At 31.4% G+C, this 17,355-nt stretch overlaps 1 protein-coding gene across 2 annotated transcripts in view; it reads right to left on the bottom strand.

Moving 5' to 3' along the window:
• Nucleotides 1-683: 683 nt before the first annotated feature.
• Nucleotides 684-17,355, bottom strand: part of LOC141459418 (atlastin-like) — a 32,004-nt gene continuing 15,332 nt past the window's right edge. Inside the window, exons 9-11 of one of the 2 annotated variants that reach the window (XM_074138488.1) lie at nt 9,534-9,748; nt 9,361-9,427; nt 684-8,373 (exon numbers count right to left, since the gene is read on the bottom strand). In XM_074138488.1, the coding sequence (XP_073994589.1) occupies nt 8,239-8,373; nt 9,361-9,427; nt 9,534-9,748 (417 nt within the window). In that variant the 3' untranslated portion in view covers nt 684-8,238. Of the gene's footprint in view, nt 8,374-9,360; nt 9,428-9,533; nt 9,749-15,011; nt 17,258-17,355 lie in introns of those variants that run through there. The other variant, XM_074138489.1, reaches the window with a different exon arrangement.

Below are 17,355 nucleotides of genomic sequence, written 5' to 3'. Positions count from 1 at the left end.
GGATGGATGGAGGTCAAAAAATGCATTTCCGGTTGGATCAAAGTGGGAATTCTGAGAAAAAGTCATTTCTGTGGGTTCCCTTAAACTAAGGGAGTTCGAGTAATTACTCCCTACGTAATGATGAATTCATCACGAATTTGCTCTTAGATGCGGCTTTCCATGAATGTAGACCATCACTCTATCAAAAACTGAATAGAATTTAACCCGGAAAGTCCCATTTTTTCGTTGCCAAGCATGGCCCAACACTAAAACAGTTTCGTTTCATAAACACACACCTCCACTTGAATAGAGAACAATTAAACTTGAAGGCATATTGTTTTTCTTATGAACTCTCCCTGTAGTCTAGATATCGCTCCATGTGAACATCATTTGTTTACTGCCCAAGGCTTGCGACACTGTTACGGCTACTAACAGTTCGCTAGTCCCCTACGAAACCATATTTATAAAACCCCCTATCCTACACCAGTACAATTCGACAACACTTTTCTCCCCCTGTTACGTGTTGAACTTTTCTTTCCCTGACTTAAGATAGTTTTTTATATGACTGCACTTGTAGGCAATCCCTATTGCATATCACCTATTCCAGCCCAAATTTTGTATTTGATGCTGTTGGTGACTTCATTTTGGCCAGTGGGTGTACTCCTAGGTCAAAGGAACATACAAAATATTAAACACAAAAGATGTATAACAAAAATATTTTATTTAGACTTTTAAGACTATTGATTTTTAAAAAAAGTTTATACCCAACTGATTTTAACTTATTTAATTTTTATAACACCCCCACAACCACTACGACAGAGAAAATTATATATTTATATTACTTTTTGTTATTAACTGAAAAAAAAAAAAAAAATTGGCAGCAATTTATCACATTTTATTTCTTGTTTACTTTAAAATTTAAATTTATAAACATCCCAAATAAAAGTTTTTTGTATATTAAAAAAAAAAAAGAAAGAAAGAAAAACAAAAATTCGTTTGATTTTTTTTTTAATACATAGTTTCAACAAACAAATTGAGCGAGTTTAATTAATTAATAATAACAAGATTATTTTACAAACTATTTTTTTTTTTAATACACTTTATTTTGTTTTATTAAATTTTTATTACTTTTTCATTTATATATATTTAATTCTATATTTAAAAAAAAAAACTTTTTTTTAAAATTTATACTAACAGTTTTATTATCAGTTGTATTTTTTTCTTTTTTTTTTTTGTATTTTTTCTTTTTCATTGAGTCCTAACAATCCTTTATCACAAAAAGTTACTCTAAGTAACCTAAATAGAATTAAATAAGTAGTAGACAAATTTTCCACTAAAAAAACAAACTTAAACAGACAGTGGGCCATAAACGTTTTGTTTACCATCTAAATTCTTATTGGTTTAAAATATTTACAATATTTACGTTTTTTAATTTTCTAACTTATGTAAATATAATCAGATTTTTTTTTAGGTTGTCTGTGGATTATGCTATTCAATATAAGACGGTATGGTATATTTGAGTGTGATAAATTGCGTTCTGATATGAGCAGTGTTGTTATGAAAGCTGCAAAACATTTCTAGACAAAACATGGTACGCTTTGTTCTTTTTATTTAACATAACCCGCCTGAAGATTCCATAAAAATATTTTTATTTCAATATTGTTGTACTTTTTTTTTTGTTCTACAAATGAAAAAATCAAGGGCACTTCTGGTCTCCGTGACCTCAAACTAGTTTCGTTTAACCTTCTTCATATGAAGCACGACATTCATGACCTCTAAAAAGAGTTGAAATAATCTACACCAAGTGGTTAGAGTGGTTTCTAAGCGACCCTCCCTTTAGCACTATGGAAAGTCCTTCATTAAGGAAAGAATCTCATTTTGTATTCTCATTTTGTTTCATTCAGGTCTTCCTTTTAACTTTTTTTTCCAATAACATTACAGCTTGACGTATTTTTCTGATGTTAAAACGCGATATAACTTAAGAAAAATTAATTGAGATTGTTTTCCAAAAATAAATTAAATAAAGAGACAAAATCTAAAATCATATTCGATTTGTTGAATGTTAACGTTTTTAACAGGTGATGAATTCAACTATTAGAAGTTATTCCTTTTTTCTTCCTTTTTTGTTTTTGCACCCGAAAGTAAACAATTTTTTAAAATATTATAGGCAAATCCTCAGAAACATCCTTGAAAAAATCTTGATTATACAATATATAATACCTTTTACAGGTTTTATTAATTTATTTTAATTTATTAATAATCTATAGTTTAATAAATACATGTAAAAACGTAATATTATTAGCAAAATTATTTTCTATTTAAGAAGGCACTGTACGAAAGGCGTTAATTTTTAAAAAATCGTTTTTGCATCCATTTTAATCAATTCAATTTTTTTTCCACTCAAAAAAAACTTAATTGGTGAACTTTTTTTTAAACAAAAAGCACTTGAAAATATTCTGCATAAATGACCTTTATTAATATTATTATTATCATTATTATTATTATTATAACTGTCTCGACGCCTTCCAATATTAGTTTGTTTCACTTATAACAAACAATATTCACCAAATTTCTGTTTTTATACAAATCTGCTTATATAGTTTTATTTTCCGCACTATTTTCAAATTAAAATTTAGTTATGAATTAGAAACTATAAAAATTCAAAATTATAATGGCACAAAAATTATTTGGTCATAAAAAATTATCCTGATCATAAAAAGAGAGTGTGTGAGAGAGAGGATATTCTGAGAAAAGCAGAAAGGTTTAAGAGAGGACAGAGCTAATTTTTAATATAGAAATTTTTCCGCAGTTCTAAACTGGGACATGGTGAGCGGTCTCAACAGGCTGAGATCTTGGTAACACTAATACTTGTTTCGTGAAGTGCGTTTTATCCGTTTTAGAGTATTAGTCAAGGCAATGCTTAAAGTAAGGCTTCCCTATTTTTAAAGCAAACCCTATTGCTAAAAGAAAGATGAGGGACTGGTGTTGTTCTAGTGCTCAAGAGCGTGGCTTTGTAAATGGGAGATCTCCAGTTCGAATCCCACGTATGATTACTTTTTATTTGTCCGAAAAAATAGTTTATAGTAAGGTATAAGCTTCCGCCCCCATCCACGACACCTAACTGGTAGTTGAACGATAACCTCCACCTGAAAAAATAGGCGATTACTTTTAAATAAAAAATGATCGGCACTATCTCCCCCTACGTTACCACCGATATCCGTTGCTGATATCCTATGTAGTAAAGTTGGAAATCAGGAAAACTGACGATAATCCTGAAAATAAATTTGTATAATACGATCGTTCCAGTGCAATTTTAGGCCTATGACGTAGCGACTTTTGGCTCGGTCAATCAATGTTTCTGAAGCTATAAGCAGCCAATAAAGAACCTAAGCTAGAGGTGAACTGTCAAAAACCATTTCCTTACAAGTAAAGGCTTTTTCTTGGGAATTGTAGGAATTTGAGGCAGTTATTACTTAAGGAAGAAGGATAATTATGTCCCGGTGTCTCATGTGGAACTCCCTATGAGTTATGAGAAGAGTCATAATGAATCATGGCCTGTTCTTAAGTTACGGAGAAGGGCCTCCAAGAAGAATATGTTGTCTCGCGGCAAATCCACTTTGTAAAGTAGAAAAGTAAAGTAATCGCCTATTTTTTCAGGCGGGGCTTAACGTCCCACTACCAATTAGGTGTCGTGGACGTAGGCGGAAGCTCATGCTTTACTATAGACCATTTTTTCCTAACAAATAAAAAGTAGTCATACGCAGGATTCGAACTGGGGATGTCCCCACTTACAAAGTTACTTTCTTGACCACTAGACCAACACCCTCCCCGAATCCACTTTGTAAAAAAGTACGATTTTGAAGATGAGAAAACTCCACTTTCAAATTTTAGAAAAACGGCGTCATGCGAACGCATAGTGCGCAAATACTTTCGGAGCGTGAACAGTGTCTTAGAATCAGGGAATCAAGAAAGGGTCCACAGATTCTGACGTCCCAGGATTGAACAATAGTCCTTGCTTTGCTCTAAGTCTGTCAAACATCTCGAAAGACTCGCGTTGGTTTGATAGAGGGAAGAAGTTTGGCCAAAGATGGTGTTAGAAGAAATACTAAAATTACTCCAAGAAACTTTGTAGAATTAGACCAAGAAATTCTGTACCATATCACTTAAACTCATAAAACCTTTTCTACTTAGAGATTCAGCCATTTTTCAATATTTTTCTGATTTCAAACTTCAAAAATCTGCTTTTTCCACTTTTTGGTTTGAAAATAAAACCATAACATTGAAAAAAAGTAAACAAAAAAAAACTTTTTTGGCACTTCTAAATTTGTAAAATACCAAAAAAATATATCCACCATTTCTTTCCTTAAAATAATTCTTGAAAACACAAACTTTTGACAATTTTTTTTTTTTTTTTTTTTTTTTTAGAGTTCAATACAAATATAATTTCAAAAAATATTTACATTTAACTTTTTAGATCCCATTTTAGTTTTGACATCCACTCTTTTTTTAAAGAAAAAATTGTTTTTTCCTCTTGTTAACATTGTATGTTTAAAAACTGAACACATAATCTTTAAAGGAATTTTAATGATTCCATAAAAAAAAAAAATGTATGGCAAGAATTTTAGGGAAAAGACCTGCAGAAATTTCATGGAAGATTTATAAGAGAATTAACTATTCAATAAAGACGGCCACACAACAAATAGAAAGCCATAAGTATGCTTAAATCTGTATTATGGAATTTACTCATACGAAAGCAACTCATTAAAAACGGAAACACCACATAATTAACAGCGTTTGAAGGTATGTTGCCAATAGATGTAGTATGAAGAACAGGCTGTTTCGTTGCGTTTCAGTCTTATTCAGTCCTAACTCTAACTTATACACAGTTAACATTTTTTGTTTTCTTTTCTTCACTTTTTTAAGTTGTTTCACTGATTACAACTTTATGCAATATGGAGTGTAGTCATTAGCCCTGAAAAATAATAAACGCAGATCACCTCCGTTGGTTAACGTCGAAATTGAAAACGAATTTAATTAACTGACATCTGTACATTATTACAAATATGAAATAGTATTCCTGAGCATTCTGACAAAGTGTGAAAGCAAGATGTGAATGAAGAACAAGTCACAAGGTCGGTTAAAGACGTCTGAGAGAAGTTAACATCTTTTTGGCAGCTATTAGAAGGGAAAGAATGAAATGACAAGGTGTCAACCAATGATTTCAATGACCAAAAATATAAGCAGCTGCAGCAATTTGTGCGTTGTGCTAATTTATAACAAAACTGATTGATCACCAAATCGACCCGAATTGTACATCCTTAACATTTATTTCATTATGCAGTGTGATGAAAGTCAAATTTGACAAGAGAAGACAAGCCGTTATACCGTGGAATTAGTGAATGATACGCAACATTTGCTACAAGAGGATCCATGATTTTTTTTTAATGCTTTTTCATACGAAAGCAACTCATTAAAAACGGAAACACCACATAATTTAGATGTTGAATAGAATAGCATATAAATAAAAATAAGGCAACGTAATACGGGGCTAACGACAGCCAGAAGACAAGACATAAATCGGCAGAAGTAGACAACAAATGTAAAGTAACACCTATTTTTTTTATTATTTTACTTTTTTTACTATGTTTCTAACATCTTTACCATTAATAAAAATACAAAACCAAGACGGAAATCCAACCCAGAACCGCAATACCTCTTAGTTTTGCGGACCTCACCTTTTTTCGCTCGGTCACCTTAGCGCTTCACAGGAAGACAAATTAAAAGGAAAGGAAGTTCAATCACAGCCTGCTTGAAGAAACCATATCCAAAGCCCAAGAATACAGCCATATTTGTTTTCCCAAACATTTTAAATCAGAAAACAATATTTAAAATAAGTAATTTCCCACAATCAATTACTCAATTTACTTGTGGCATAAACACAGAAATTGTTCATTTTTACAACTTTTCAACAACTTAATTTAAAAATCAACAAAACCTATAAAATTAACAATTAATTTCAAATTTTTTGTAACATTATAAAATGTATTAATTCAATTAATTGTACTAACTAATAAACAAAAATTAAGTGATGGGCATAATTTGTATACAAAATTACAATAAGTTACAGTTAACGTAGATATACATAGTTTGATAGAATAAATCCATTAATTAATCACATCAGCATACGGCAAAGGCGAACATCAATAGGTCCGAGCTAGCACAAAATCCGCCCTTGCTTGGGGAATCAAGATAAAATGTGGGTTGATAAAAATGGAGTGGGAAGGCAGTATCCCTCAGAAATGAGGACTCAGAATTAAGGTAGGCACGTTGACAGCTCAGTTTTTAATAATAATAATAATAATAATAATAATAATAATAATAATGATAATAAGAGATGCAATAGTCATAATTTAAGAAATTTCCTTACACCACTGCGCTAGTTATGATTACAAACTTGTCTAAGAGATGTCGACGAAAGACACAGTAACAACATCTTACTATCTACTAGCCTACTAAACAGGTTTTGATACTGACTGACCCGATGGGCTCATCCAATAAATAATCTTCTAATAAAGGCAAATCCTCAGTTGCCTTTCATTTCTGGATGGAGATAGACATTTGTACAGAGACACACCAACAATAGAAGCCGATTAGGTTTATTTGAACCTTTCGTTTCGTTAAATTATGAGCTGAGGACATGTTGTGAGGATGTAGAGCTATAAACTGCCTATGATAAACAAATATTGAAAGGTAAATAATCAACAATGGACATGTTATTGTATAAATAAAGAATAATTGATAACAATAAATTATATACTAATAATGCCCAACACTTCTACAAGTAAATAAGAAAACATTCCTATTAAACATTTAAATTATTTATTACTTATTCTCTTACTTTTTTGTTTAAATATTTTGAAAATTAATTCTTTTTTCTTTTTTTTCTTAGAGAGCTTCATTTTGATATATTTGAGAGAAGTTACTATACGAATAAAAATGATAAAACAATGAAATTAAATTAAAACACATAATAATAAATTAATAATAATAATAAATTAAATACATATCAAACTAAGTTTGTTTTGAAACACTGCAATAACTGGGCAGAAATCATAAACAAAAAAATAGTTGCAATAATTTTAAAAGGAAACCTAATTTTCTGTTTTAGATTTCCGTTAAAAACAGAAAATGTTATCGAGAAGGCAAAGTTTTTGAACCAGAACTAAATTAAGAGAAAATATAGTGTTGAATGAGATTTTCCCTCTCATCACTATTCCACAAGTAGGCTTTTATCACTTTTACAAGCTAACCATTCCATTTCTTATGAATGAGGGGCGTAATCTACCATATTCTATACTTTAAACTGTAATTTTAAACCCCAATAAAGTACCACAGAATTTGTTACCACTCTTACCTTTTGATATGCAAAAAAAAAATATGTTTTTGGATGCGTTGAAGAGCATTTACGAGACAAATGATGGCCGTTCTCAAAGATAACAGAACTTTCTTTATTTCTATAAATAATATTAATAATATAATAAAACAAAGTAACTAGACAAGGAAAAGATCTCTTGATGTTTTTTCAATCGCGAACCTCAAAGTTCGCTTTGGGAAAAATAGGACCGAGAACAATTCTACTTATCGCTTGATCAAACTTGACACGTAAAAAAAAAGTCAATGAAGTGGCTAGCAAAATTATTTTTAAAAGCGGTCTCCTTGTAAGAATCCAAATAAATTAATTTTGAAAAACCTTCTGTATATCACGTTTTCTAAAAAAATCATGATGGAACCCTTAAATCAGAGGTAACCAATCCAAAATTCTGGCTTAAATAACATACCTACAATTTCTTGTTAGTTGCCAAAATAATTTAGTTGCACTTTGAGTTAATTAATCACACACATATACACACATAATATGCGACTAAATAATAATAATAAACCGAAACATTATTCCTGCAACCTGACATTTTAGACACCGAAAATCAATTGCGCCAATTACTCGTTAAATATATCCAAATTTTGTCCAACTAAACCAAATGAAAATTGCATGAACGCCCCTCAAATAACCTAAAAAAAACATTTAACAACTACATCAAATTTAAAGAATTAAGTTTCAATACATTTCTTAACAATGACATTAATAATAATTATAACCATAATAAAGTTCAGGCACTGTGATCTTGCAAAAAATACAAAAACTTAAAACCATTTACAAAATAACAAACAGAAAATATACGATTTAAAACTCTTGGCAAAAAATCACGATTGTTTATGTTTCCCATTAATTGATGTAGTACGACTCAACGTTGTTTTAGTTATTGCTGGTAATGTTGAATTTATCACAGCGTGTTCAATGCTTTTCTCTACGAACGCTTCATATGATGGCTTAAGAAGCTAGAAAAAAAAATTCGTGAGTAAACACATACAGAACTTTACATATTTAAATTGTCTTAAAACTTAGAATTTGAACTGAAAACATAAATGACTTCAACATTATTCATGTACACTTAATTAGAACCAATTTCGAAAAATCGCAAAACTTAAAAATCTCTTCAAAAAAGTGACCCATCCGAAATGCTTCACCTTTGAAATTTTGGTTTATTTAATTCTTATTAATATTAAATACCATCAACCCGTATGCAAGTATCCTACCGGATGATTTTAATTAATCCTTTGATGACAGTGAAATATATCTTAATTGAATTTTCCCGGGAAAAGATTTCAAACGAAAATCACAGACCTATTATGTATAAGTATAAGAGTTGTATAAACCAGTTAAAAAACACTGCAAAATCGATTCAGTAGTTTCAATGTGGTCTTCACTTGACCGATTTTATGTCAAATAAATCATAATCGTGCTGCCTACATTATTAATTCAATGATTTTACCAAGTTTAAAAAAACTCGACGGAGGTAAAAATATTCAAGAACTGGATAAAAATTTGGTGTAAACACTCGCGACTTTCTAATACAACAATTTTCAAGGTATTTTTCAAACTATATTTTAGTAATTTGAATTAAAAGTTTGCTTCAATACAGTTTCACTGATTTTAACGGAGGAGTGATATTTCATAGAATTTTTTATTAAAAACAATTTTCATGAAACAATTAAAACAAAATTATTGTCTTTATTTAAGCACAGACTTGATAAGAAAAAAAGAAAGAAAGCAAAAAAAAATCGTTGAAAAGATTGTAATGTACAATAACGTCATTATATTACTTGAAAATTATTATTACACTATAAAACTAGAAAGCGCTTCGAAAGCTGAGAGTTTAGAGGTGACGCTCGCAAAGCTAAGTTGTACACTAAGAAGTCTTAACGTCTATCTGTTGGTCTAACAATACTAAAATGTCAGACCTAAATAAGTCCTAATAAACTTACATTTTCCCATAATGCACTGGCCACCAAATCTAGAGTTTCTCCAATTTCCAGCATTTCCCCGCTGTATCTGTTTTTTCCAAAAAAAAAAATATTAATGAATTAATATTAATCATGCAATTAAAGCTAAATTATTAAAATTTTAAATTACTTAAATCAGTTGAAAATAAATTTACCTGACATATGACCAAGTGATGAGTGTGATCAGTGATACGCCCATAATAAAATTGCAGATATTTGCAAACGAATAAAAACCGAACAATCCAAAAATACCAGAACATACATAGAAAAAAACGGCGACTGCAAAGAAAACAGCCGGCGTGCGAGCTGCTTTGAATATGTTCTTACTTTCGTTGTGCAATTTAAACTGCGCATACAAATCTTCCATATCCTGCACACAGAAATTATTTCTATCAAATAAAATAAATAAATTTTACTTCAAATATGGAGCTATAATGTACACCCAATTTCGCATTCTCCACGATCACAAGCTAAGCACTGCTCTCTTCCTACAGATGTTACTTATTTTGAACGAAAAGAGAAGTTAGAAAACGACTTCAACTATGTTCTATAATGATTATAAACATACTTAATACAAATACCTGTTACTTACATTTAGAACAATTTAAAAGGGTTTTGAGGGAGTTGGCAGGTTAAACGTCTGTCTCAAGTACCGTTAAATTACAGTGACATTAACATTAAGTAGCAGGATTTGACCGTACCTAAGCAGATGTTCGAATCTTACTAGTAACCAAAAATTAATGAATTTCAATGTATTTTGCCAATCGGTTAAGGTTTTCCAAATTCACATGCTCTTTGTACTTCTATTTGAAGCGTTAACTGTACTGCAGCTTTACAGAAAGTGAAAACGTCAAAATTAGAGAAAGGTGTTTTTAGAAAAGGTTATAATAATTAATTAATTAATTAATTATAATCAATGTTTTTGTATCTTATATTTTTTAATTTATTTTATGGTCTTCTTTTATATTTGCAAGAGAAATTAAAATAATTGTCCGTAGTGTAAGTCTACTGAATTCACCACTTTATTTCACAAATTTTAGTAGCAAATACAGTTCACTGTTCAAAAAGCAGGCAAAGTAGCTTCTTATTCTGTGTTCTGTCAAGACTGGCGGGATCATGTTGCTTGGCAACATCAACTGTAAACATTGGCCTTAATTATGATCGAACCACACCAGTCCGGTTCCGTAACAACAAATCTGCTATAGAATATCCTATATCGGTCATCCAACATGAACACAACGTTCGTACTTGAAGTAAGGCCTATGCAGTAAGCACGAACGGTATGAACGAAAGATTTTTGCCAACTTCTACTCAGCACCAATTCTTTAAAGACTACATTCACCATACTGTTGTGGCTTGATAGTCTTTGTATTAAATATTATGTACACATTTATTTAATTTTTCGGAAAATCCATTTTTACAGCGATTCTTGGGGAAGGGTTTGATCAAATTTCCCAAAATTCCAAAATTAATAAAAACTTAAATTTTACTTTACATAAAATTTGTCTTCTTTAATATTTTAAATAAAGATTAACAACAGATTTATTTAGACCTAGTATACTAAATTTAGCTTGAAGATCTATCCACTTTATTTATATATATATATATATATATACAGGGTGTTCATTTTAAGACGGCTCAAATGCATTTCATGCTTAAACGGTTGATCTTAGCGAAAAATGGTAGAGGAAAACTTTGTTGCGCGTCATCCCTAGTTTCAGAATATGTGACTTGATTTTAGATTCCTGCCCGCATACGCGGCTGACGCGCGACCAAAAGTGAGGGTTCGCAGTTGTCCCCCATTTTCATATACACCGTTTTAAAGAGTATAAAAAGTTATGAAAGAAACCGGAAACCGCAATTCGATATCTTCAAAAGTAAAGGTGCTAGGCCATTACAAAATCTGGTATTTATTAATCATATTTCAATGTTTTAACTTGTTATCAAAGAGAAAGAAGAGCACGAGATAGGTCATTTTTATGTATTTTTTCATCCCCTTTCTACTAAAAATATTGCCAAGGCAGTAAAGCTAGTATTTTTCTTAATATCGGGAAATAAGTCGTTTTCAGAGTGATTTTTCTAAGTAAAATCAAATGTTAAGAGCTTTAAATGTTCTCAAGCATACACAAAATGGCTAAAAATTAAATTTACATCTGTTACAAAGAAGGTTTAATAATTTTTTGGTAATTTTGGAAGAGTTGCGTTTAATTACCAAAAAAATTGGAAACCTCCTACCCATATTTAAGTGATCAATATCTATCATGTAAAGGATCAAACTTATTGCCTAATATATCAAATAATGCACTTTACTCAACTTGTGAAGCATGTACTGTGCCTTCAAAGGTGCCTCCTCAGATACAGAGAGCAGTTGATAACCTCCTGGTTAACCTGGCTTGCGAGTCTGAGAAGGCACCTTTCAAGACACAGTTCATGCTGCAAAAGTGCATTATTTGATAAATTAAGGAATAAATTTGATCCTTTACATGAAAGATATTGATCTCTCAAATATGTGGCAGGAGGTTTCCATTTTTTTGGTAATTAAACGCAACTCTCCCAAAATTACCAAATAATTATTAAACCTTCTTCTTTGTAACAGATGTAAAATTATTTTTTAGCCATTTTGAGTATATTTGAGAACATCTAAAGCTCTTAACATTTGATTTTTCTTAGAAAAATCACTCGGAAAACGACTTATTTCCCGATATTAAGAAAAATACTAGCTTTACTGCCTTGTCAATATTTTTAGTAGAAAGGGGATGAAAAAATACATAAAAATGACCTATCGCGTGCTCTTTGACAAGTTAAAAAAATTGAAATATGATTAAAAATACCAGATTTTGAAATGGCCTAGCACCTTTAATTTTGAAGATATCGAATTGTGGTATCCTGTTTCTTTCATTGCTTTTTATACTCTTTAAAACTGTGTATATGAAAATGGGAGTCAACTGCGAACCCTCACTTTTGGTCGCGCGTCAGCCGCGTATGCGGGCAGTAATCTAAAATCAAGTCACATATACTGAAACTAGAGGTGACAGGCAACAAATTTTTCCTCTTCCATTTTTCGCTCAGAACAACCGTTTAAGCATGAACTGCATTTGAGCCGTCTTAAAATGAACACCCTGTATATATATATATATATATATATATATATATATATATATATATACGTATATATATATATATATACATATATATATATATATATATACGTATATATATATATATATATATATATATATATATATATATACATATATATATATGACATCTAATTTGGTAGCTGGACGGGAAGCCTGTGACGTCTCAACAGTGGTGGTTACATTAAAGAATAGACAGCTACAGTAGCTATGACTTTCTCTCCAATTTTTTTCGCTTCTTTTCTGTGCCAGTGGTAGTGTCATGAAGAGGTGAGGGGGTTAGTATTTTTTTTTTTTTTTTTTTTGTAGCTAAGATTACTTCTTTGGCCGATGAGTAGAGCACAGTTACAAACTGATCAGAGCAGTCAGGTAAATTACTTTTAAAATTATTGATTATAAGGTTGCAGTAACGGTTTCAATTTTCTATTTCTAGGAGCTTCTGTCCGGTGATGGACAATGTTTTTATCGAGAGAATGCTATCTGCAGGCCAGCTATGCACTGAAAAAAGCTCCGGGCGCCTATCTCAGATGTTGATGCGTTTTAAATTAAAAAAATATAACAGGCGTATATTACATGATCGTTACAGTGTGTAATAAACACACACTATATATATATAATTTATTTTATATATACAGGGTGTTCAGCATAAGACTACCGTTACTTCGGGAGGCGATTCTAGGCATCATTTGCAACAAAAAAATTCTATATAAACTATGGCTCGATTATATATGTAGATATTTTTAATTTCATGTTTTTTCAAAGTGTTCCTACTTTTTAGCAAACACAGATCTAAACTCGTTAAACGAAAATCCTTTCTTTCCTCATTGGTACCTAACACTCATTTAAACTCATACACCATTTTCTTCTTTTTATTTTATTTTATTATTTATAATGTAAATTTTATATTTTTGAATATAGTTCTTAAATAAATTAATTATTAAATTACACGTTTGCAAAAAATCGTATTGGATTTGATGATTCTGATCAATTATATTCTTATGGTAGGTAAATTCCTTTCATAATGCCGACGCTGTCTTGAGGCCTACTTTTTTGCAATTAATCAAAGATTTCTGCATCAATTTTTAAAATAACCCGTATGCATTGTATACCTATCGAAAGGTGATTGTATGTAGATGTTTTTCATGAATAGTGCACGTTTTTTACATATATAATATTTTTGAGAAAAATGAAGTCAAAGTTTTTGGAAAAAATTAGAAACTTGCTATTTCTTATTTTTGGGCCACAAAGTGAAATAATATTATTATTTTGAAATATAAAATAGCTTATTTAAAAGGAAATTTAACCTTCTTTCTAATGAGCTGATTGAAATTGCTTTAGCTACAATAGTTTGAGAAATATAGGCAACGTTTTGCTAAAAAGTAGTAACACCTTGAAGGCGCTAATGACCGATGCGCCCCCCCCCCCAAAAAAAAATCTATAAAACGGAGCCGAATCGAGCCATAGTTTGTATGGATTTTTTTGTTGCAAATGAAGCCCAGAATCGCCTCCCGAAGTAGCGGTAGTCTTATGCTGTATATTATATAATTTAATTATCACCTTGTAAATTGAAATTTCGACACTTTTCACGGATGTATGTAGTAATATAGATCTGTGTATTTCTTTAATAGGTAAACTGAGTATTCTGAGATTGACTAATCGAATGTATGTTGGTGGGTATTTATGACTGTCCGAATAGCATTGATTGAGCACCTTTTATTGTTATTTTCTGCGGTTGTAGTTTTGGACCGGGTTTCACATCATAGCTTATCTTCAAGAGAGATACGACCAAGTTTAAATTCTTCACTGTTGAAAATAAGGGAGAGACTCCCTTTAAACTTTCACCAACTTTGGATGAATTTTCGTTGGTAATAAACGTGCAAAGTAAAAGGTTTTCGGAGGCTTCTTTGAATGAACTTTTTATAATGTACATTTTTAAAATGCACACGTCACGACTACTTTACAAGAATGTATAAAATAAATTATTCAAAAGATTAAGCTTGAAATAAATTATTTTCTTTCTATAGTCAAGCAGGTAAAAAAGTAATTTCGAATGAGGTAACAATTTCTAATTAGAAGCAAATCAATTTCTCGAAATACTGCTTGGGCGAATACGTCTTTTGTGACTTTATAGAACATAACATCACACACTAATAAAGGCACATCTAACAGTCTTTTCAGAACAACTTATCAGCAAAAGTAATTTTAGAAGAGATTTTTGGAGGTCTGGTCGGCGAGTTATATATTTAGTGTAACGTTTTCTAATAATGAATCTATGTTAAAGGCAAAAATAGAAGATTATACATATAAGAACAATTTTTTAAGTAAAAGCTTTTAAAACTGCAGTAAGAAAGTCAATTTAGTGTTTTACTTATTCTGAATATGAATGAACACTCTAAAACCGATGTAAGAGTAAGGGCTTCAAATAATAAAACACTTTCTGTAACCTCGGACTCCATCTCTCATCCAAATGAAGTGAACTAAATAAAAACACAAAAGTGAGAATATTTTCAATTTATATTTTTATAAAATGTAGGAAAAACATTTATATAAAAGAAACAATACAATAAAAAACAATAAATTTTCAAATATTAAACAAAAAAATACATAAATTTTATTTTCAAATACATTTAGTAAAAAAATATATATATATATTTATAAAATAATCTGATGGAATATAATACATATTCACTTAACACCCAAAGAACCACATTTTAAAGTATAAATTGAATACAAGGTACATAATAAAAAACTGGTTGTTTAAGAATGGAAAAACTGTCCTATGAACGGTTTTATATGGCAGTCTTGGAGGCTGAAGTATCTCGCAAAATATCCCTTAGAATGATTGGTGTGAGCAATGTGACTGATCTCTTGCGAAGACTGTTTGAGAGATTTGGTTTCTTTCGCAAATTAGATCAGGTAATTTGGGGACAGGCCTTATCACAAGTATGACCTTGGATGAAAAGTTAAATCTCTGATGGATACAGGATATGAAACGTAAAAGTAATCTATTCAACACGTTACAAAGACGGGACGGACAAAAGTACATTTCCAGCATTTACGGTTTTAAGTTGGATTTTTTCGCCGTAAAAGCTTGAAACTGACGATTACCTTGTCGAATTATAACGTTATTATTATAATTTAAGTATGTTCAAGCTTTGGCGCTTCGAAAAGCTCAAAAGTCGATGGTAGGTTGGACATGACAAAGGTGGTGGAGAAGTAAAGAGCAAGAGTAAGCCGCCAATAATGGCTAAGCTTATGGAAAGTAAATAAGATGTGAGCATAAAAGATGTTACACCTCCCCTACTATAAAAGTGATCAAAAACTATCACGGCTGGCTCTTGGAAGAGGCCCAAAAAACATGCAACAGAAACTAATCGACATACTATATGGGAACATAACATCTGTATATGGTGAAAAAATGCCGAGATCTGGTCAAACACAAAAGGAGCTCTACCACCTTGACATTGAAAGGATATCCATTGTTCATCTCATGCAACTACCTCGTGCCTATTTCAAACGTCTCATGTACATATTTTCTGAACCTATCAGAAAAAAATATAGAGGACCAATTTTTAGTGATAAATGGTCAGAAAGACTTTACATATTACCTAAATAAAATTTGTCACTAACTAAACCTCCTTGGAACTTAACCTCCAATGATTGGATTTACTAGATTTATCAACAATAATATAATTAAACAGAACAACAAGCTGGAATCCGGGATACTTCCATAAGGATGCTGTCCCAGGATTAGGAGCGCAACGGATACGGAAAAACTTTTCAAGCAAATATTAGGCACTACTAATACTGATATCTAACGAAATCGACTTTTTGACAGAAAGGTCTGCAGGCAATACAGACAAGATGACTTCTATGCTGGCGCCCACATATGCAGGCTGTGTACCCCACAGAGAGCTAGCAACGAAGGAATGTCTGTAAATAGCTCCCAGATTATTACTTAGCGACGAGAAGTGAGATGGGACTTCTCATTATAAGTACAAGAAACCTTGAATTTCTACAGATAAACTATTCACATACCTATTAAGGTGCTCCAATGGTCACACTCTCTTATATTTTTACGGCAAATTGGAGGTAAAGCTGTTCGAACCATCGTGTTTGCAACTCCGTAGGGCAAGCATTTTGCAAACTCCAATGATTAGGAAGTCCTACTACTGTTAGCTATGCAAGCTGGACTGCAAGCTAAGTTATTTGAACAAATGTATGAACAAAACCGAGCTAAGATTCACTAAGTGTCCTCTGCAAAGCACTTAAACCCAAAAGCAACTATTGGTGACGTAAAAATCTAAGACTGCCGTTGAAGGTTCTGCTAGATGCGTAGAAATTGATAATCCTTGGCAAAAAATTTATACGGAAACTGGTAGAAATAACTTGTTAGTTTAAACTAAAATGCGTGTGAGAGTGTTGCGTCATGTCCAATCATGGTATTCCGCTGATAAGTAATAAATAATAAAACCCTGCCGCCAATTGAAAAAAATAATAATAATACATTTAAATTACACAAGTCAGTACCAGGCGGCGCCATGTTGGTGGTAGTGTGGCGATGAGGACGGTAAAAGGTGACTATCGCCTGGGTAGTACTGTCTGGAATGTGCGGCTACCCACGCGATTATCATTACCAGCAGCGATAACAGTAAAAAGAATTTGACTGGGCTACCAATTTGGCTGAAGAAATTTTTAGCGTCGTTTCTAATTTGAAAATTTTGATAAAGTTGGTCCAGGTCCTTAAAAAATAAAATAAAGACAATAAGTAATCAATTTCTAAAATATTGTAGAATAAAACAAAACAGAGCAATAGATAGTTCTGAAAATCACATTGTGA

This window comes from Rhodnius prolixus, unplaced genomic scaffold (genome assembly GCF_049639745.1).
Source record: "Rhodnius prolixus isolate KJV_2025 unplaced genomic scaffold, Rpr scaffold_11, whole genome shotgun sequence".
NCBI classification, from domain to species: domain Eukaryota; kingdom Metazoa; phylum Arthropoda; class Insecta; order Hemiptera; family Reduviidae; genus Rhodnius; species Rhodnius prolixus.
Note: the sequence above shows the minus strand (reverse complement) of the source record. Positions and strands in the feature narration are given on the sequence as shown.